Here is a 21,687-nt window from a genome sequence, read left to right on the forward strand (position 1 = left end):
GACCCCACCCCCACCAGTGCGTAAATTTTCATGCACCAGGCCTCTAGTAATTAATAAATAGTAGTAGAAAAAATGAAAATAATAATAATAGAAGAATAAACTGTTTTTGCGTGGTCACAACTGTAAACCTACTTTGCCCCCACTCTGTACATCCATGGGGTGGGGGGTGGGGGGCTTGGGGGATCCCCATACCAGCAGCAGCAGCAGCAGCAGCAGCAAGGACTGTTAGAAATGTATGTTCTCACCAGAACCGGTTTGGCTCAGTGATAGAGCATCGGCCTGTGGACTGAAAGGTCCCGGGTTCGATTCCGGTCAAGGGCATGCACCTTAGTTGCGGGCGCATCCCCGGTGGGGGTTGTGCAAGAGGCAGCTGGTCGATGTTTCTCTCTCATCGACATTTCTAGCTCTCTATCTCTCTCCCTTCCTCTCTGTAAAAAATCAATAAAAAATTTTTTTTAAATGTTTAAAAAAAGAAATGCACGTTCTCACCGGAACTGGTTTGGCTCAGTGGTAGAGCATCCGTCTGTGTATTGAAAAGTCCCAGGTTCGATTCCGGTCAGGGGCATGTACATTGATTGCGGGCACATCCCTGGTGGGGGGTGTGCAGGAGGCAACTGGTCGATGTTTCTCTCTCATCGACGTTTCTAACTCTCTATCTCTCTCCCTTCTTCTCTGTAAAAAATCAATAAAATGTATTAAAAACAGGCCTGAATCAGGAAATCTGGGGTGAAGCCCTCGCCATCTGTGCTTTAACCAGCACACCCTCCCTCCCTGCTTCTGCTGCCTTCGCACTCACCCCGTCTCTTCTCCAGGCCCTGATCCAGCTGCCCCCCTACATCTCCCAGTGTGACGAGGTGCTGCAGTTCTTTGAGACGAGACCTGAGGACCTGAATCCCCCCAAAGAGTAAGTTGGTTTGTGGGCCTCCCCGGAGCGTGCCCAGCCAGCCCCAGGCAGAACCAGAGGGAAGCAAAGGAAAAACCAACCGATGCTGTGGTCTGGGCCCCCAGTGGGCCACGCTTCATGCAGCCTCACCCACACCCGGTGGGTGAGACAGTCAGCGTTCACAGGGGAAGGACCCTGACTACGGGCCCCGAGGCCCCTCCCCTCCCACCCTTCCTGCCTCCGTTGCTTCATCTGTGCAGCGAGATCATGTCGCTTGCCCCATCCACCTCATGGGGTTATTGGGGGCCACGTCCCTAGGGCTGGCTTAAATTTTATTCCCTGCCTGGAGACTGTGAGAAGGAGAATCTCAGTTTTCTAACAGACTAACATGTCAACACCCAACAGGTACTGACTCTGGCTCTTTCTCACCATTCTCTCCTTACAGGGAGCATGTTGGGAAAAAGAAATCTGGTAAGAGTATTTTCCATTTTCTCCTATTCATCCAATGTTCAGCAAACCCCCACTAAGCACCTGTGATGTGTGTGCCAGGCCCTGGGCTCCACACCGGGGATGCGGCTGGATGGATTAATGGATGACGGATGGATGGATGGATGGATGGATGGATGAATGGATGTTAGATGGATGGTTGGATACTTGATTAATTGGTTGATACCACATCCTGTTTCCCCCCAAAAAAATGATTAGCGGGTGTTCCATCTTTGGTGAATTTTTATTTATTTATTCTTACTGATTTTAGGAGAAGAAGAGAGGGAGAAACATTGATGTGAGAGAGAAATATCGATTATTGGTTGATTAATTGGTTGATACCACATCCTGTTTCCCCAAAAAAAAAAAAAAAATGATTAGCGGGTGTTCCATCTTTGGTGAATTTTTATTTATTTATTCTTACTGATTTTAGGAGAAGAAGAGAGGGAGAAACATTGATGTGAGAGAGAAATGTCGACTGGCTGTCTCCTGGGTTATAGGTTCAATCCCCTCTTACTGGGGATTGAACCTATAACCCAGGCATCAAACCAGGATCGAACCAGTGAACTCTTGGTGCATGGAACGATGCTCAGTCAACTGAGCCACACCAGCCAGGTGGTTTCCTCTTATACAAAAAAAGTACAGAGTGGGTGAGACCTATCTTTCCCAGAGAACAGTTTGGAGGGGTCTGTAGTGTGTTAACTGCCCCACATTTGTAGTGTGTTAACTGCTCCACATTTGCAAAGGCCCAACCCAACATGTTCTCAGAGTTCCCAGAATTCTAAGTTCTTTTGTTATCTGGGACTCCAGGAAGTTTGAGGAAGTTGATAAAAATGGGGGGAGAGGCCCTAGAAGTAAAAAAGGATGCCCCCTTCCATGGGCCTCGGTTTCCTCATCTGAAAAATGGGGATAACAACAGGATAAATCCACCTACAAGGATGATTATATTACTAGAGGCACATCGCATGAAATTCATGCAAGAGTAGGCCGGCCTTCTCCCAGCTTTGTCTGGGAGGATATCCGGTCTAATTAGCATATCACACTTTTGTTATTATAGACAGTAACACCTCTAAAGCACTCAGTGGGAGCAGTGCCCGGCGTGTTGTAGTTGATACGTGTTTGCTGCTGTCTATTCTGCTGCTGAGAATGCAGAGTCCGGGGGTGGCCTTCAGAGCAGCGTCAGTAGCAGCTTCCACAGCTCTGGTCCCCCCGGCAGGCCCCAGCGCCATTCTCGCCAGGGAGCGTGGAGAGGTCTGGCTGTGGCATGAACTCTGGCCCCGTCCCCAGCAGCCTGTTTACCGCTCCTGTCTGGTCTGACAGGCACTGGCCCCGCTGCAAATAGCCCCAGAGCCCGGGGTAATGACACGTTTCCCAGAAAAGAGCGGAGCGGCCGCTGTCGGCTGGTCACAGAGGTCCCGGCGTCCGGCGTGCAGGCCTTTCCTGGAAGGTGGGCGGGAGGCGGAGGAGGACCGCTCCGGCCTGCGGAAACAGTGTCCCGTCGGGCGGGCTGGGTGAGGGGACTGTCTGGGAGTCAGAGGAGCAGCTCTCATTTGCGGCAGCCGCTGTGGCATCCCCCTGCAATGATGGGGCCGGGTTTATTTATAGTCCCGCCGCTGGAAGAGCATCTTCCTTCCTTCAGACGAAGGGCCCACGCTGGACGTAGCCTTGCTTTTCAGCTGACCTTGGAGCTCGCCCTTGATGTTAGGCCCAGCCTTCTTTTATATATATGTATACATATATAGTAATTTCAGAGAAGAAGGGAGAGGGAGAGAGACAGAAACGTCAGTGATGAGATAGAATCATTGATCGGCTGCCTCCCTGCACGCCCCCTACTGGGGATCGAGTCCGCAACCCGGGCACGTGCCCTTGACTGGAATCAAACCCAGGACCCTTCAGTCCACAGGCCAAAGCTCTGTCCACTGAGACCCAGCCTTCTTGCTGGAATTTGAAAGGGACTTAAGATTGACAGCCAAGCCCTGAGATGTCTGGGCCAGAACGGAGCTGGAGAAGGCTTATCTGTCTCCAGAATTTCCCAGGCCTGGCTGGCGTGGCTGGCTCCTGCAGACTTTGGCTAACGTGGTCTCCAGTTCCGCTCATCCTGCCGGAAAAAACCCTCCCCCAACATGTCACAGGTCGTGTGATTATCTAAGGAGCATCTTTCTTCCTGATTTTCCTACCCTCTTCTTATTTATCTTATTTTTATTTTTATTTTTTTTTTGGTTAATCCTCACCCATTGATTTTTAGAGAGAGTGGTAGGGAGGGGGAAAGACAGAGAGAGAGAAATAGTGATATGAGAGAGACATATCCATTGGTTGTGTCCCAATGAGCCTGACCAGGGCTGGGGATCGAGCCTGCAGCTGAGGTGCATGGCCTTGACCAGAATGGAACCCAGGATCCTTCAGTCCCCGGGCCAACACTATCCATTGAGCCAGACCAGCTGGGACTCTACCCTCTTCTTATTGAGGTATTCTCTCACTTACTGACGCGGAGCAAGACTGGCAGTGTTATGTGGTAGATCTGGAAAGAATAGTCTGCTTTGCTATTTATTGCTCATTGTATTGGTTTGCTGGGGCCGCTTAGAGAGCAGACGCTTGCTCTCTCTCAGAGGTGGAGGGGATGGTTGGGGTCTGGAGAGAGGCCTCTTCCCGGCGTGCAGCCTGCTGCCTTCTCGCCGTGTCCTCACATGTAGAGACGGAGAGCACTCTCCCTGGCCTTCTTACAAGGGCACCGACCCCCGCTTGAGGGTTTCATCCTCATGACCACATTTAATCTAATTTTTTGGTTATCAAGAAATTAGGACCATCACTTAGTGGTTAGACCTTCACCAGATGGCTTTGGGGGTGGAGCAGGGAGAAGAGTCCACTTTTATCCATAGCAGTTATTTTTAAATTTCAAAACATGTCATCTTGAATCAAAAAACATAGCCAGTGTGGCTCAGTGGTTGAGTGTCAACCTATGAACCAGGAGACCACGGTTCAATTCCCGATCAGGGTATATGCCTGGGTTGCAGGCTCAATCCCCAGTATGGGACGTGCAGGCGGCAGCCAATTGATGATTCTCTATCATTATTGATGTTTCTATCTCTCTCCTCCTCTCTGAAATCAATAAAAATGTATTTAAAAACAAAACAAAACATGGCCAACTAGAAAATTCTGGGGGTTAGGCACTTGCTTCTTGAGAATATTTTATAGCATTTCCTGGATGATGAAATCACCCGTCCTCTGTGGGATCTCCTCCTTTCTGCTCGCCTTTTCCTTCTATGTCCACTTTAATGTCTAGGTATTGCCCTTACTGTGCGTTATAGAGCTTGGCTGCAGTATCACAGTCCACCAGCAGGTGTCTCTGCATAACACCTAAATGGCCGGGAGCCTAGTTTGAGAAGCTGGTATGTCAAACCCTGGTGTGCCTGGCTTTGATACGCTGAGCGCTGAGCACTGAGCACGGTGGGTGAAATGCAGGCAGCAGCTCTGGAAGAGCTGGTGTAGAAAAAGCAACCCCACGCACCCTCTTCTGAACCACTCCTTAACAGGGAACGACTCTTGTTCACAGCGAGTCCCATAATTCCCTGATTTTGTCACTGCTTGTAGTTATCCCAGATCCCGTTGGCAGCCTGGTTAGGAGAGTTGGTGCAGAATGGAGAGTTTCTAGAAGTTTCCATTTGCCCTTTGTTCATTCACTTCACAAATGTCCATTGAATGTATCTGTGCTAAGTGCTGAGAGAACAAGACGACCATGGTTATGCATTCCACTAGAGGCCCAGTGCATGAAATTCGTGCACAGTGCGGTCCCTAGGCCTGGCCGGTGATTAAAGCGTGAGCGAATGGCATGGGAGGGCAGGTCCCAGCTGACCTCTGGGCCGCCCCCCTCCGCCTGAGTCATGGTGCCCGAGTCCCCACACGGAGATGCAGTGAGTGCGGCCAGATGCCATGGGCCGCCCAGCAGTGCCACACACAAGCTGGGCAGGCAGCACGCTCTCTCCTGGACAGCCTTGCAGACTGGCTCCTGTGCGGTCCTGGCGGCTGCGGCCCAGCTCACCCAGAAGCCCATTGGGGCCGCCAGCACCTCCACTGCCGCCTGCTGCCAGTGCCTCATCACCTATGCCCGCCATGTTCCGCGCCGCCCCCTGGTGGTCAGCACTCGTCACAGTGAGCAGTCGAACACCTGGTGGAGGGGACAATTTGCATATTAGGCTTTTATTATATAGAACGTTTATTAAGCACCTACTGTGTGCCTGACGGTACTCTAGGTCCCCTGGGAATGTGAAGGTGAGCGAGATCTCGTGGGACGTTTTCTCCCGCGCCTGGAGGAAGGATAGCGGTGACCCTTCACCGGGCTAGCACGCTCTGCTCCGGTTTTCCACATGAAGAACCCGCAGTGGCCGGCTCTAACAGAGCGCTTCTGTGCTGCTCTGGACGCCCGGGCCGGAGTGCAGGGCGTGCTGGGAGCGACCTCACAGGCAGCTTCTGGTGGTCACCCGGCTTTGTAGCATGTGCCAGCTCCGCGGTAGCAGTGCTCCCACCGCGGCCCATTGCAAGCGACCCACTGGACGCCACCCGAGAGAGTCGGGGAGAGGAGCAGGAAACGGGCTCGGTGTGAGCCGCCCCCGCCCCCGCCACGGGAGTGTTGGGACAGACTGCGGGGTTCCGGGATGTTCCTGTTGTTTATGGAGACAAGAGGAGGTACTGTCTTGGATCAGAATGTGCAGGGCACGAGGGCCCGGTGGCCACAGATGTCACACGGCCCTCCCACCGCGGCCAGCCTGCTGCTCCAGACGTGCGGTCCCCTGCTCTGGGGCCCGTCTGGACTCGTCTGACCTTTCACACCACACGTGGTCTGTGGTCTCTTTCCGTTTATCTATCAGATCGTCTGAGATCTGACCCAGGGCCGCCCAGCTCACCGCCCACACTGGACACTGCGGCCTGGGAAGTGGCCTCTCCTAGGGCCCCTCCTCCCCTCCCCCCTCCACCCCTCACTCTGCCCTGGAACAAAGCTCTGGCCTAACAGCTTCGTGACCTCCATCTGGTTCTCCTGCTTCTTTTGCTTTTCCTGTTTTTTTGTTTTGTTTTGTTAAGCCTCACTCAAGGATATTTTTCCATTGGTTTTTAGAGAGAGTAGAAGGGAAGGTGAGAGAGAGAGAGAGAGACACGTCGATTGGTTGCCTCCCACACATAGCCCTGGTTAGGGCCGGGGATCAAACCTACAACCAAGATAGGTACCCTTGACCGGAATTGAACCTGGGACCCTTCAGTCCATAGGCTGGTGCTCTAACCACTGAGCAAAACTGGCAAGAGCTGGTCTGCTTTCTTCCTTGCCAGCCTCTAGCCCATTCTCCATGAGGCAGCCAGAGTGATCTTTTTAAAGATCAGAGTGTTACTCTCTTCTTAAGTCCCTTTCTTGGTTCTTTAGGGGTTAAAAAAAAAAAAAAGTGTTTGAAGTCCTCCCTTCTGGGCCTCAGGCACCCTGGCCTCCCTCCCGGCCCTGGAAGGCTCCAGGCCTCCCCCCGTCACAGACACAGCCGGCCTGCCCCGTTCCCTCCCCATTGTCCTCCTGGCTCCTGGCCTCGGGTCTCTGCTTTATGTCACTTCCCGGGGAGGTCTGCTGACCATCCATCCCATTAACGTAGCACTCCCTATCTTGTTTATCCTGTGTTTCCACAAAAGCATGTATCCAAAATGAATACTATTTTCCTACATGCTTATGGATCCCACGCACTGAAAATGTGTCTCTCACCCCAACTAGACTAGGTTCAAGAATTCTCGGAGTCCTGTCTGTTTCGTCCACTCTAGCACCCCCAATCAGCACCTAATAAGAGTGTCTCGAATCTCATTGGTGACCCCATGAATTAATAGATGAGTAAGTTTGGGTGGCTTAATTCACAACTTCATGGTTGGTGAATGATTGGGAAAATGAGTGACGGATGATAGATGGATACACGTTTGGTTGGATGGATGACGGATGGGTGAATCGTGGCTGATGCTGAATGGGTAGAGATGAGTGAATGAACGTTCCCCGTAGGCTGTCTGCTTCTTCAGGGAAAGTACCAGATCTTGCTCTGATCCTCCCATGCCCGGCACAGGGCCTGCACAGGACGGGCACATGGTAAATTGTGGTGGTCGAGTGAGCAAATGAATGGGAGAATGAATGGCTGAGGCGAGTCCTCTAACAGCTCCTCCCTCTGTGTAGAACGCTCTCCTGGCCTCCCCTCCTCCCAGCTCCTGCTCCTGTACACCGGGCGGGGGCCAGCTGTGGCATCTGATGGGGTTTTACATCCACAGGGAGCGACCAGACCTCGGCGGACCCCATGGTCCTGGAGCAGTACGTGGTGGTGGCGGACTACCAGAAGCAGGAGAGCTCGGAGATCAGCCTCAGCGTGGGGCAGGTGGTGGACATCATCGAGAAGAACGAGTCAGGTGGGCACCCTGACCACCCCTTTCCCCGCCCACCCCCCTCCCCAGGCCCCTCGGTCAGGAACACGGGGACGCGCAGAGGCTGTCGCCAGTCAGGCCGGCCCGTTTGACCCCTGTTGGGTCCCAGCGCTCAGATCTCCTGCTTGGGTCAGGTGTTACCCATGCGTTTTGAGGTTCACTTTCACGAACATTCCTCCTGGCTTCAGAGCACCTGGAGACACAGAATCTAGCGTTCCACTGAGAATTTGCCCTGGTGATTTCATGACTAGGGAGTCCCATCAGCTGGGGGCTCTGGTATGGACCGGGCATACCGCTGTCTCCCCAGCGCACCTGCCCTCCGCGGCGACCACGGGTCATGTTCCCTGGCCAGGACCGGGACAGACGGGGTACGATCAAGACCCTTGGCCTGGGCCTTTGTCTGAAGTCTGGACTTCACAGCAGTCCAGTGGCTGCTTCTCTCATCTGTAAAGCAAAGGGGGAATGAGATAGCATATGGGGAGTTGAGATCATATATGCTGGGCACACAGTAGGTACTTAAAAGAGTGAGCTTCCTTCCCTTTTGCCTTCCGTAGCCACAAAGCAGCCATTGGCACAGCTAACGGCAAAGAGCGGAGAGCAGAGGCCCAGTGGATCCCCTCTAGGAAACAGTGAGCCAAGTCTGCTGGCTCTGTTGTGACTAAAATGTGACATTGGCCATAATACCCATAGCAGGCCGGCCTCTGCGATACCCCGATGGCCCGTTAAAAGTCCAAAAAATGAGGGAAAGGTTCTGTTTCCAGCAGCACGTGGATTCCATTCCCATTCGCGTGAGATCGGGATAGCCGACTGAAAGGTCTCAGTAACTCAGTCCGGCGATGGCTGCCCCTGCCTCACAGCCGAAGGGGCAAGACTCCCGGTGACTCGGTCTCTCTCCCTCAGTCTCCCAGCAGGACCCGGGGCTGGGATTCCTGTCCTGTGCCAGCTGGCCACAGGCCACGTGGCTTTCCGATCCCCGGGAATGAGTTCATGCCGATCGTTGGTGTGGCGGGTGCTCCTGGGGACGGAGGAGGGCGCACCCGCTCCCCCGGGCTGCCTGCCGAGTGAAGTCAGAGCAAATGCGTGGCAGGAGGAGCGTGGGAGCCAGGACGGGGTGGGAGACCAGCCTGGTGTGTCCACAGGGCAGCGGGGGGCGGGGGGAGGCAGATAGTGAAATCTTCAAGTAAGAGTTATTACTTATTGCCGAAACCGGTTTGGCTCAGTGGTAGAGCATCGGTCTGCGGACTGAAAGGTCCCAGGTTCGATTCCGGTCAAGGGCATGTACATTGGTTGCGGGCACATCCCCGGTAAGGGGTGTGCAAGAGGCAGCTGGTCGATGTTTCTCTCTCGACGTTTCTAGCTCTCTATCCCTCTCTCCTCCTCTCTGTAAAAAATCAATAAAAAATGTATATATATATATATATTAAAATATATATATATATATTTTTTTTTTAAGAGTTATTACTTATCCACATACACACAGATACATTCCCCTGGAAGCATTCCTGATGAAGGGGAAGTCTGTTTTTCCCACCAGCTTCAGCCCCAGTCCTTTTCCCCACCCCAGATCGCCCTTCTATCATGTTGGTATGAATTCTTCTTGATCGTTGTATGCACACAGCACACATGTATGTGTGTGTGCCTAAGGTCACGCCTTCGCGGTACTGCGTGTCTGCTTCTACACCGCCGCAGTAAATACCTCAAATGTTACAGTAAAGCGATCACACAAATTGGTTTCCCACGCCCCAGGAAAGTCATGTTTACACTATACTATAGCCAATAGATAACACTAGGGCTTAAAACCGCACATGCCTCAAGTCAGAAATAGTCTGTTGCTAAAAAAAAAATGCTAACCATCCCGAGCCTTCAGCCAGCAAGCGACATTTTTGCTGGTGGAGGGTCTTCACCTTCAATTTGTAAAAAAAAAAAAATGTGCTGTCTGCAAAGTGCAGTAAAGTGAAGCGCAAAGAAAGGTGTGCATGTGTGTGTGTGTGTGAATGTGAGTGTGTGAATGTGAGTGTGTGTGTGTGTGAATGTGAGTGTGTGTGAGAGTGTGTGTGAGAGTGTGAATGTGTGAGAGTGTGTGTGTGTGTGTGTGAGTGTGTGTGTGTCTGAGTGTGTGAATGTGTGTGAGTGTGTGTGTGTGTGTGAGAGTGTTTGTGTGTGTGAGTGTGTGTGAGAGAGTGTGTGTGTGTGTGTGTGTGTGAGAGTGTGTGTGTGAGTGTGTGTGTGTGTCTGTGTGAGTGTGTGAATGTGAGTGTGTGTGTGTGAGAGTGTGTGTGAGTGTGTGTGAGTGTGTGTGTGTGTGTGTGTGTGAGAAAGAGAGAGAGAGAGAGAGAGAGAGAGAGACAGAATGGCAGCCCTTCCTCCATCCGCCAAGCCAGCAGTGTGGTGCGTCTTCCGTAGCCACAGCGCCCCCTGCCTCTCTGCCTCCCTCTTCCATCGTTCCCAACCCTGGCGATGACGTGGGCTGCCAGCTAATCCAGGGTCATCTCCCTGTTGGAACGTCGTCTGATTAGCAACCTCAATCCCGTCTGCCACCTTTCATGTGGTCACAGGTTCCGGGGACTCTGGGTTATCTCTGGTGGGTCATTATTCTGCCTTGCACAAGCTTCCTGAGACTTTTCTCTGAAGAGGGGGGGGGGCCTGGGTCTGGGTGAGGCCTCTCAAACAGGTACCCTGCAGCCGGCTTGACCTTGACCCGGACGGATGCTCAGCCGGTGCATGACGAGGGCAGAGGCTTGGGCATCACACAGCCCGCAGCCCATCGCAGCCCTGCCGTCGCCGGGAGAACTGGGACAAGCCTGTCTGCCCCTCCGGGCCTCGGTTTCCTCCTCTGTGCGTGAGGTCGATCACGTGGAGATGCTAAAGGACGGTGCAAGTACAGTGATTCGTACCGGGTGCACCTTAGTGAATGGCTCTCGCCCTTCGGGACGCCCTTGCCCTCCCTGTCCCCTCCGCAGCCGTCAGTGGGACGGCTGGCTGTGTCCCACCAATAGGAGGGGCCCGTGAGCCTAGCCTGAGTGTGACGCTCTCAGTGCCTGAATGTGCCATCCTTCTCCGACACCCAGACCTCACGCTGACCCGCTAACACCGCCTGCGCTGTCTCCCCAGGTTGGTGGTTCGTCAGCACCGCCGAAGAGCAGGGCTGGGTGCCCGCCACCTGCCTCGAAGGGCAGGACGGCGGGCAGGACGAGTTCTCCCTGGAGCCGGAGGACGGTAAGCGGGAGCCCCAGCCTCGCCCCAGCCGGGGAGCCCCGTGCTGGTCGTCACCATGGGGGGAGGGGGCGTCGCCCCCAGAACCTTCTTCACGTCTGCCTCAGAGGAGGCGTGAAGCCGGGCATGGGGTCGGGGTTGATGGGGGGCCTTTGGGATCTGCGCCCTGGTTTCCTCCCTGGAATGAATCTGGTGGCCAAGGTCCTGGGGCTGCTTCTACTCGTTCGCAGGCCGTCTGAAGCCATCAGCCGAGGGCTCTGCTTTCTCTGCTGGCAGAACAGCCCTGACTGAGCGTCAGTATAAAATCCTGAGCGTCAGGACTGGGGCTCACCCCCTTCACTCACCCCCACACACGCCTCCATTTCCCCGAGAACTTCCCCACGGGTGTCCCAAAGCGTGGCTCCTGCCGTGTCAGAAGCACTGAGGCCTCCTGACTCCCTTCCCCCCAAAAAACAAGAGGATGCGGTGTCTTAGCCGGTAAACAGAGGGTGGGAGGGCCAGGCAGGCGGGAGCTCAAACCTCCACTGCCCGCTTGCTGACCGAGTGGACCTGAGCCAGCGACGTGACCTCTGCCGCCTTTTCCGAAAGTGGGCGTGACGTCTGCGCCATGAGGTTCTCCTTTTTGTTATTCAATGAGATCCACCTGCAGAGCCCTTGACACAGAACCTCCACCCGTAATTCAACGCGAGGGCCAGGGATCACACAGCCGCGCCTGGCCTGAGCGCCCAGCGCGTGGGGCTTTGGGTGACGGCTTTTGAGAAAGCGCAAAGCCTGGTAAATAGATACGTGTCAGAACCCAGGGTGAGAGGGAGCCGCATCTCTCTGTGCTCAGAGGTCAGCAGCAAGAGTCACACAGGGCTTTGCGATTGGTTTCATAACGCCCACGGCCTCAGAGGAAAATTCAGACGTCTGTCGGCTTGCCCTGTTTGTGGACCCGAGAGGCAGTAGGGACCAGGCTAGCCTGGGAACACTGCGGAACCAGCGGGCAGGGGGACCCCCGCCTGGAAACTCAGCTCCCCCAAACAGTTCGTGACCGCCACGCCGCACGCCTCTGCAAGGGGCTGGGCGTCACCCCCATGTCACAGGTGAGAAAACAGGCTCGGAGGGGTGGAAAGCCCGCCTGGGGCCACCCAGCTGGAAAGTGGGGGGGGGGGGAGACCACTGCTTCCCGGGGTTTGTACCTTTTCTCCCCTCTGCCATAGGGCCTCTCAGAGGGCCTCGTCGTCATGCCAGGATAGGATTATGTCTGGCAGGTGCCTCTTCACTCAGCGTTAGGGGTAATGCTCAGGACCTTGGGCCTCGGGCGACCCATGGGCTTGGCGTCGACTCAGAAATAAGTGCTCTTCGCCAGGAAGGTGCGCTGGTGCCCTTGGTGCCCTTTCTGCTGGGAGTGCCTTCTTCTCACCTCTGCCTTCTGCCCTTCACCCCCACATGCTGCCCGGCCAGGCTCCTGGAGGTACTGGTCTCTGCCCCGGCCCCTGGGCCGCCGCCGGACCCTGGGGGACTTGTATGCCATCAGCTGGCGGCAAGGTGGTCACCGCGGAGTCTTCTTCCCGGTCGGGGCTGGGAGCCGGGCCCTCGCGTCTGCATGCGCCTCCTGCTCTGGGCAGCCTGTGCCTGCTGCATGTGAGAACGGGGTCGTGTCTGTGCCGTGTGTGTGTGTGTGTGTGTGTGTGTTGGCATGTAGGTTTGGGAGGAGGGAGCCTGGGGTTAAGAAACGATGTCTGGGGGCTGAGCCGGTGGCCTGTTCCTTTCCTCGGGCACAGTTGAGGGCAAGGAAAAGAAACGCACGTCACACTGGCGTGAACAAAAAGGAAAGTGTATCCACTCATCGCAGAAACGCCCAGGGTAGGGCTAGCTTCAGGCATGGCTGGATCCAGGGGCTGAGCCTCACTCTCGCCGCCTCTGCTCTACTCTCTGCCTTGCTGGAACCGTTGTCTCACGGCGAGCTTAGTTCCAAGCCCCTCCAGGGACACCCACTGCAGACGGTGCTTCTCCTTCAACACAAATCCCAGGAAGTTCCAGCTGCCCATGGGGGTCCCACACCATCCTGTATCCATCACGGTGGTTGGGGGGCGGTGGTCGGAGGGATGCCAGGCCAGGGTCACACTCACCCCTCTCCCTCCAGGAGGTGGTGAGGTTAGCCTTGCCCACACCCTGTGGGTGGAGTTGGATGGGTAGGTGGGCAAGACGCGGTGCCATTAGGCGCCACCGTTCAGTCTGGAAGGTCTGCCTTAAGCTTTGTTAGGGCCCCGAGGCTCTGGGTGCTGGAGAAACCCTGTGTGATCCAGCTCACTTGGGGTACTGGCCCCTGGAGTCCAGGGCCCGTAGGACTAACTGCACTGAGTCTGGGGCCCCACCAAGCAGGATGTCTGTGCACAGACAGGGTTGAGTTACCCCACCCCCCGCCCGCAGCTGCCTGGAGGAGGGGAGCAGCTGACGCTGCTGTGCACAGGATATGTGCAACCCGAGTCAGCTCAGCCCCGCGGAGCAGGTCAGTGGGCCAGATCAATAAATAAATAAACGCCCTGGGTGTCTCCCGCCTCCCTCTGCACCAGCTGGGCAGGCCCCAGTGTTTTCCCACAGGCAGAGTCAGCGCCCACATGCTAACCAGCCCACCAGCCCACAGCTGGCTCGCCGCTCCCCAGGGGCCGGGATGTAACCAAGACCGGAAAGCCCTCTCCCCCGGTTCCCCTGGCGCTCAGCTGTCGCCTGGCTCAGCAGCCGCAGCCCGCAGGCTGGGGAGGAAGCTGTTCTCTCTAGAGGGCCTGGAGCAGGCGTCTTCAAACTACGGCCCGCGGGCCACATGCGGCCCACAGAGGAGTCTGATCCGGCCCGCCAGGTTTTTTGGGCAGTGAGCGCAGCCGAGGTGTTACAGTAGGAATTAGTAGTTCATATAGTCTGGCCCTCCAGCTCTCTGAGGGACCGTGATCTGGCCCCCACTTTAAAAAGTTTGAGGACCCCTGGCCTGGAGTGTGACAACAGCCACCTTTGCAGCAGAGGTGGGAGGGGCGGGCTGGAGGCAGCTCTCGGAGGAGGCCGGAGGCAGGTGGTGCCCCAGGAGGGAGCGGGAAGGGAGACCAGAGAGTGGGGCGGAAGGCGCCCCCGTCATAGTAATGAAAATTGAAGCAGGCAGTCATTTTGCGAGATGCGTACGTCCATGGGTACAGATCTGATCATCATGATGCACACCTGAAGTTGATAGTGTTCGCTGCCAATTCTATCTTAATAAAGATATTCATTTAAAAAGTGAAATGGAACTTCAGGCATGGTCGGTTCCACAGGCTGAACATCCTGGAAAATGAAGATCCGTTCCCAGGCTCGTCATGAAAATGACCAGCCGTCTGCCTGGTAGCGACCTCGGCCTGAGATCAGGAGCTGCCAGAGCAGCTTGACCCCTGACCCTCCGCGGTGAGGGCTGCGGAGGGGCGCAGGCCGTTTGTCCCCCTGTGACGTGAGCAGGTGGCGCCCGCCGGGCCCCCGGGACCGTCCGCTCACTCACCAGTTACTCGGTATTCCTCGTGTCAGACTCGGCGTTGCAGACAGAGGAATGAGCGAGACAGACACACGGATCACTGCCTCCAAGGGCATTCCTATACCAGCAGGGCAGACAGACCCAAAACACGAGGAAGCATAAGTTTATGGTGTGTTAGGATGGAATTCCTTGTATTGGGGTGGGGAGGGGGGAGAGAAACGAACCTGGGTAAGAAGGAAGAGAATGCGGTGGGACTGAGCATTGCATGAGGCGAGGTCACGGAAGGTGACCTTGAAGCACAGACCTGAAGACGGCGAGAGGAACGTGTGACGCTGAGGGATGGGGGCCTGGGCCCTGCGTCCTGTTGCTGCATGTACAGGGTCGTGGGGGGCTACGTGAGGGCCTGCGGGTGCGCACAGTCGCCTCTGGGGGAGATCTGTCCCTCTGATGGGCAAGGACCGCTCACGGTCCTTGACTTTACCCCATCGCCCCTTTGTCTCTGCAGAAGAGAAGTACTCGGTCATCTACCCGTACACGGCGCGCGACCAGGATGAGATGAACCTGGAGCGAGGGGCCGTGGTGGAGGTCATTCAGAAAAACCTGGAAGGCTGGTGGAAGATCAGGTACCCGCAGCTGCCAGCCGGCTGGCTGGGTGGGCTTCCGTCGGGTGGGCTCCGGCCGCACCGAGGTCCGGAAGCCTGGGCGGAGGGGGCGAGGTTTGGGCCCGAGCCCTGAGAGGGTGTTTCTCCTCCGCGCTGTCTGGCTTCCCTCCCGCCTCAGATACTTCTCTAAAAACCCATCCTAAGCAAAAACCGTCTCCAAACACAACGAACCGCAGGTGGCTATCACCCTGTTGAGCAAGACTGGCCCCCACCTCCAGATGTTCCTCTCCACAAGGAACTGGGGGCTGGGCCGCCGTGTGTGGGCTTTCCCACCGCAGCCCCGCCCTGCGGCCAGTATGGCGCATAACCCCACACGGACAGAGCCCATCGTTTGCCCTCGTCTCTGAGTCTGGGGGCAGGGGTCCAGGGAGAGGGGAGAAGCATTTTAAACGCTTCGTCCCAGCGCCTTCGTCGGTGTGGTCACGTCAGAACCCATGAGCAGGGAGAGCGGGCCAGCTCGTGCTGGTCTGCCTGGTTCCTTCCCCAGGTTTAGCAATGAGTCCTGGGAACCCCCTCCTAGCTCACCCTAGTAACCAGGCTGTGGCCACAGGAAATGTGGGCGAGAGAGGAAGCCTGGGGTCCCCGGGACCCAGCATCTGCTGTGCTGTGAGGCTGGACATTAGGGCTACTCACGGGGAGCTGAGTGTGTGGCACTCCGTTCATTCCACAGACACACGCCGAGCGCCGAACTGGGCGTTGGGGACTTGGCTGGGATAACCACACTGCTTCTCACCGGCAGGCTCAGGAGCAGGGGCATCCATAGACCCCGGCCAGGGTGGCCCGCAGGGTGCTGGAGAGACACACGGAGAGCGGGGAGCACCAAACAGGGCTTCCTGAGGGAGGGGAACCCCAGAATTGGGGTCTGTGGAGGAGCATGACGGCGGTGCATAACATCTTGAGCGTATATGCCATCTTATCGCACGACACATCATCCTGGAACCTGGTGGCTCTGGAATTCAGGATGACATGTAGATGGCTCCGGGTCCCTCCTGAGGCTGCAGCGTCATGCCAGCCAGGGCTGCGGCCATCTGAAGGTTCCACCAAAGCTTGACAGGGACAGTCAGGATTTGATCCCGTGCCTCCCTCACCCAGAGCCCACGCGCCTCTGCACACGCTGCCTCCCGCTGGGGCTGCGGGTGGTATGCAGCTGACATTTCCCAGCCCAGACAAGGCTGATTCCTGCGCAAAGGGCAGGTATTTTAGAATTGGCGGACACCAGACTCTTCAGATTTCTATCTCCTTATAAATAAACGTGCTTTCAGTTATAAAGGACCTTTTTTCACTGTAACACGGTTCTACTTAGTTTGCTCAGTAATGTTGTTGTTGTTGTTGTTAATCCTCACCCGAGTATATTTTTTCCTCCATGTTTTAGAGAGATTGGAAGGGGGAGGGAGAGACCGAGAGAAACATCCATGTGAGAGAGACGCGTCAGTTGGTTGCCTCCTGCATGCACTCGGGCAGGGCCACGGAACCTGCCTTCCAGGGTCCTTGTTAGATGTCAGTGATACTTGCCCTTGACCGGAATCGAACCTGGGACCCTTCAGTCTGTGCACTGACACTTTGTCCACTGAGACAAACTGGCTAGGGCCTTACTTGTAATTTTTTTTACAGTAATTCTTTTTTTCTTTTTAGGCCACCAAAAATTTGGTTGTCTCCCCAAAAAATAAAATTGGGAGAGAGAGGGAAGATTCCAGTAATTCTTAATAAGATACGTGGCCCTATCCCCTATCATTGCTGGTCAGTTAGGTGTGTCCATTCCCCCAAAGGGGCGGGCCCCTAATTTCCGCTGACCAGACCAGCGCACGCAGGTAGGCGTTTAACCATCGGCTCTCCAAGGAGAAAATGCTCTTGAGTTGCGTGCTAACGTCCGTGGTATAAACACTCCCACCACGGTCAATCTCACGCGCCCCGCGCGATGTCACTGAACATGGTTGTTCAGAAGAGCCGGGCACAGGTGACCGTCACCAGCCGTGTGTGCGGCTCTAGGACGCCCGTGATGCAGACCAACCCCACTGGTCTGCCATTAAACTGAGTTCCACGCGGAGAATTACGGGATTCTAAAGCCGTGGTCAGCAAACCGCGGCTCGCGAACCACGTGCGGCTCTTTGGCCCCTTGAGTGTGGCTCTTCCACAAAATACCACACGTACGGTGCGACTGAAATCAGGCGCAAAAGTCGGTTTTTGGCTCTCCAGAGAAATGTCAACCGTGCTGTTGATATTTGGCTCTGCTGACTCATGAGTTTGCCGACCGCTGTTCTAAAGAGAACTCAGTGAGCTGGGCCGTCAGGGTCTCCATCACTCCACGGTCCGGTGTCAGCCTGGTGACCAGGAACCAGCTGACCAGGAACCAGCCCCCACCTGCCTCATCCCCCATCCCCGTCGGAATGCAGGAATGCGTGTGTAACCAGCGGGAACAGAGCTCGCCCACCCTGTGCCCGGGGCTGGAGGAGCTGCCAGGGAAGAGGCAGCAGAGCATGGAGGTTAGGGGCCCAGCACGGTGCCAGCCGCCTAGGGCTGAGAGCCCGTCGGCCACCTCCCGGCCTCGGATGGATGAGATCCATCGGCCGCTCCAAAGCACAGAGCCCGGGGCAGCAGGGGCCCTCCCGGTGCCCGTTACCGTTACCGTTACCGTTATTGCTGTCCCTGCGGCGATGGCTGTGAGGGGACAGGCATGTTAGCGGAGGCCACGTCCCCGTGCCAAGCCCATTGGCAGTTTTCCCTTTTACGGATTCGCCTCACTGGCACTGAGGCCCTGCGCACACAGAGATGCAGCCAGCCTGGCCTGCCCAGAGCTCGCGTTCCACCTGGGAGGCAGAGCGAGGGCAGCCGTGTCACAGGCAGTGGAGTCGTGGCCTGTGCAGGCCACTGGGCGCTGTGGAGGGAGGGCTTTGCTCTCCGTGAGGCCCGGGGAAGGCTCGGAGAGGACGTGGTGTAAGCAGAGCTGGGAAGGAGAAGCAGGGAGGGGCGGGGGAAGGGGCTTTGCGGGCAGAGGGTCTCCAAGAACGGGGGGCACAGGGGTTGAAAGCGCGTTTGGGAGGCTGCAGGCTGAGCAGGGTGGGTGGGACATGGGGGCTGTGTGAGAGCCGAGGCTGGGAGGCACGCAGAGACCACGTCGGAACGGCCTTGCCTGCCGAGCTCTGAGGGCTGTGGCTTTGCCAGGAGGCGGCAGGCAGCGTGCCAGCCTCCGGCCCTGGGCCCTTGTAACCCTTGCTCCCGCCATCTGGGCCCGGAAATGTGGTTCACAGCAGGCGTGTGGCTTCTCCCTGTGGGCCTGGCAGAACGACCTGACCAGCATCCTCCTCCTCCTCCTCCTCCCAGGTACCAGGGCAAAGAGGGCTGGGCCCCAGCCTCGTACCTGAAGAAGAGCAGCGGGGAGCCCTTCTCCCTGAAGCCGGGCCCCGGCTCTCCCGCCCACACAGGCCTCCTGGACCTGGATGGGGTTTCCCGGCCGCCGAACGCGGCGGGCAGGGAGAGGGAGCCGCTCAGCAGCCAGAGGGACGGCCGCTTCGAAGGCCGCCCGCTGCCTGACGGCGACGCCAAGCAGAGTGAGTGACAGCCGCCGGGTCCGGAGGCTGAGGGGCTGGGGGGCGAGGTTCTGGGCTCTGCTCCTCGGGCACTCCCCTCCTCCTGCAGATAAGAAAGTGGGGGCTCAGAAACCCCAGGTAGCTTGTTCCAGGTCATTCCGCCAGCAAGGCGCAGAGCCCGAGTGGAGAAACACCGCTTCCCTACTCCAGATCCTGTTTTCTCACGGTCTCACCGCGATCGAGACCTTGTTTCTCCAGCCCCTACTGTGCGCCCGGGATCTTTTTCTTTTCTTTTTTAATATATATTTTTTACAGAGAGGAAGGGAGAGGGATAGAGAGCTAGAAACAATGAGAGAGGAACATCAACCAGCTGCCTCCTGCACACCCCCCACTGGGGATATGCCCGCAACCAAGGTACATGCCCTTGACCGGAATCGAACCCGGGACCTTTCAGTCCGCAGGCCGATGCTCTATCCACTGAGCCAAACTGGTTTCGGCTGTGCCGGGATCTTACCATCATTCTCATGGACTCCACATAACCACCTCTGAGGGACTTCCTACTTTAATTTTTAAGTAATTCTTTAAATATATTCTTATTGATTGCAGAGAGAAGAAGGGAGAGGGGAGAGAAAGAGAAGCATGAGAGAATTACTGATTGATTTCATCTTGCATGTCCCCCCCCGCCCCGACCCACTGAGAATCGAGCCTGCAACCTGGGTCTACGCCCTGACCGGGAATTGAACCGTGACCTCCTGGTTCATGGGTCAACGGATGCTCAACCACTGAGCCACGCCAGCCGGGCACTAACTTTTATTTTTCAGATTTGAAAACAGAGAAATGAAGTGGTTTGTCCAAGGCTCCCCCAGCTAGTCAACGGTGGGGCTGGGCCTTGAACCCAGGCCCACCTGGCTCTGCACCCGTGCTCCCTCCACTGGCCCATTTCTGAGCTAGAGGAAGAAACAGCTGACCCTTTTAAGTTAGGTTCACGCCAACATTTCTTTATCCATCTTGCTCTCCGAGGCCCCCCCTTGTATAGTTTACGGCTTAATATCCCCAGCACGCCCGAGGGCAGGCCTCATTCCTGACGGCCACATCCCAAGGCCCCCATCTGCACGCCCGGAGCTCTGTCCGGGTGTCCAGAGCAGAAGCTAGTTGGAGGAGTGAAGTCACTTGTCCCTGGCTGGGCTGCTCCAGCTGTGTATAGAGGCTCCTTTAGTCCAAGAGCTTCCTGAGTTCCACCTTCTCTGCCCCCCCCGCTCGGAGAAAGCACTGGCGAGCCGTGGCAGGGGTCTGCCCAGCACCTGGTATCTGTGATTCTGTTCTTCCGTGGCCAAGAGCACAGGAGGGTCCCCATGAGCCTAGGGGAGCAAATGGAAACCGGAAACCTCGTGTTGCGATTGGTTCAGGTGCTTAAACAAAGACGCCCCCCACCACCATCACCAGCATACACCCTGTAACAACGGTGGCTTGAATAATTTAGACGTTTCTTTTTTTTTTAATATTTTTTATTCTATTTTTTTTTTTAGCGGGTGTTTATTTCTTAAAAAGTTCAGATACATGTCACGGGCTGCTATAACAACTGCGTGCAGCCAAGAATCTTATCACACTGCACCTATCGTGTGGTGCCCTCATCCCTCTAGCCTAGGATGGTTCACCACTAGTCCAACCAGTGAAAAGGAGGCAGAGAGAAGCGGCAGGCTTGACTCAGAAGCTGCCCCATTCCCGTTCTCTCACATTCTATTGACCAGAACTTAGTCCCATGGCAATACCTAGCTGCAAGGGAGTCTGGGAAATGTAGTCTTTATACAGTCACCTAAGTGTCTGGCTAACCTGCTTGCTATGTATTATAATAGAAGGCAGAGGGGAGATAGTTATTTAAGAGATGAGCAGTCATCTCCACAACCCAACCACCAAACTACGCCTCTGCGCAGACCCGTGCTAACCCAGCTCTGGCAACGCACGAGGTGCCTTTCTCATAGCCTGCCTTTAGCCAGTCACCCTCTTCCTGACCCTGAGGCCCTGAGGGAGGGCAACCCCACCTCCAGAGTAAAAATTCCTCAAGTCGTCAGCCCACGTTGGTTTGGTTCTGTTTACATGTTTGAAGTAGGTTTGCTCTAGCCCTAACCGGTTTGGCCCAGTGGTTAGAGCGTCGGCCTGTGGACTCAAGGGTCCCAGGTTCAATTCCAGTCAAGGGCATGTACCTTGGTTTGCGGACACATACCTACTAGGGAGTGTGAGGGAGGCAGCTGATCGATGTTTCTCTCTCATTGATGTTTCTAACTCTCTATCCCTCTCCCTTCCTCTCTGTAAAAAATCAGTAACATATAAAGCCTCCACGTTTGCCCTTCCTCTAAAGCTTTCCAGCGTTCCAGCACAGGCTGTGTCCTGAGCCCCTTCCGAATCCAGCTCTTCCCATGGGAAGGGTCACACGGCTCCTAACGCCTGTGCAGGCCGTTCTGCCCCACCTTGTGTAGGTCGGAACAGGCCTCCCCGGTGTCCCCTTCAGGAGTTTTATCTGCAGAATTCCGCACGTGTGTGACACACGCTCTCCTCTTTCTATAGGATCACCCAAGATGAGGCAGAGACCCCCTCCTCGCCGGGATATGACCATAGTAAGTAGCCCCTGCTTCTGGGGAGTGAGTGTGTGTGACACCAGCCCCTCAAACGTACCTCGCCCTCTCCCAAGATGCCTTCTTCCCGGGCACACCGCGGCCTGGAGAAGCAGGCTGGCAGGTGGCACGTGCCACTGACGGGTGGAAAGACAGGTTGCCCGTGGCTTTGTGGCAGGCCTCAGGCTGTGCCCTCTGCTTTCTGGGCCCACCTCCCTTTGTCTTATCTGTCTCCTCAAACAGGGTCACTCAAGACCGGAACTGCGATGAGATACAAATATCGTTTGTGGTGCCATTCTGATATTTGACTTGCATACATTTTTTTAAATTCTTTGTGTATCTTTCTTACCAATACGTTGAAAAATGAGCCCCCTTTTTTTCACGCCTGCCACTTAGTGAGCACCTGCTG

General features: G+C 55.8%; 1 protein-coding gene across 2 annotated transcripts in view; it reads left to right on the forward strand.

Moving 5' to 3' along the window:
- SH3PXD2B (SH3 and PX domains 2B) overlaps positions 1 to 21,687 on the forward strand; it is a 71,828-nt gene that overhangs the window by 41,306 nt on the left and 8,835 nt on the right. The window contains exons 5-12 of one of the 2 annotated variants that reach the window (XM_036424728.2): positions 813 to 904; positions 1,329 to 1,354; positions 7,646 to 7,780; positions 10,907 to 11,011; positions 12,455 to 12,538; positions 14,989 to 15,106; positions 18,464 to 18,690; positions 21,232 to 21,281. In XM_036424728.2, the coding sequence (XP_036280621.1) occupies positions 813 to 904; positions 1,329 to 1,354; positions 7,646 to 7,780; positions 10,907 to 11,011; positions 12,455 to 12,538; positions 14,989 to 15,106; positions 18,464 to 18,690; positions 21,232 to 21,281 (837 nt within the window). The remainder of the gene's footprint in view (positions 1 to 812; positions 905 to 1,328; positions 1,355 to 7,645; positions 7,781 to 10,906; positions 11,012 to 12,454; positions 12,539 to 14,988; positions 15,107 to 18,463; positions 18,691 to 21,231; positions 21,282 to 21,687) is intronic. The other variant, XM_036424729.2, reaches the window with a different exon arrangement.

This window comes from Pipistrellus kuhlii, unplaced genomic scaffold (assembly GCF_014108245.1).
Source record: "Pipistrellus kuhlii isolate mPipKuh1 unplaced genomic scaffold, mPipKuh1.p scaffold_m20_p_8, whole genome shotgun sequence".
Lineage (NCBI taxonomy): Eukaryota > Metazoa > Chordata > Mammalia > Chiroptera > Vespertilionidae > Pipistrellus > Pipistrellus kuhlii.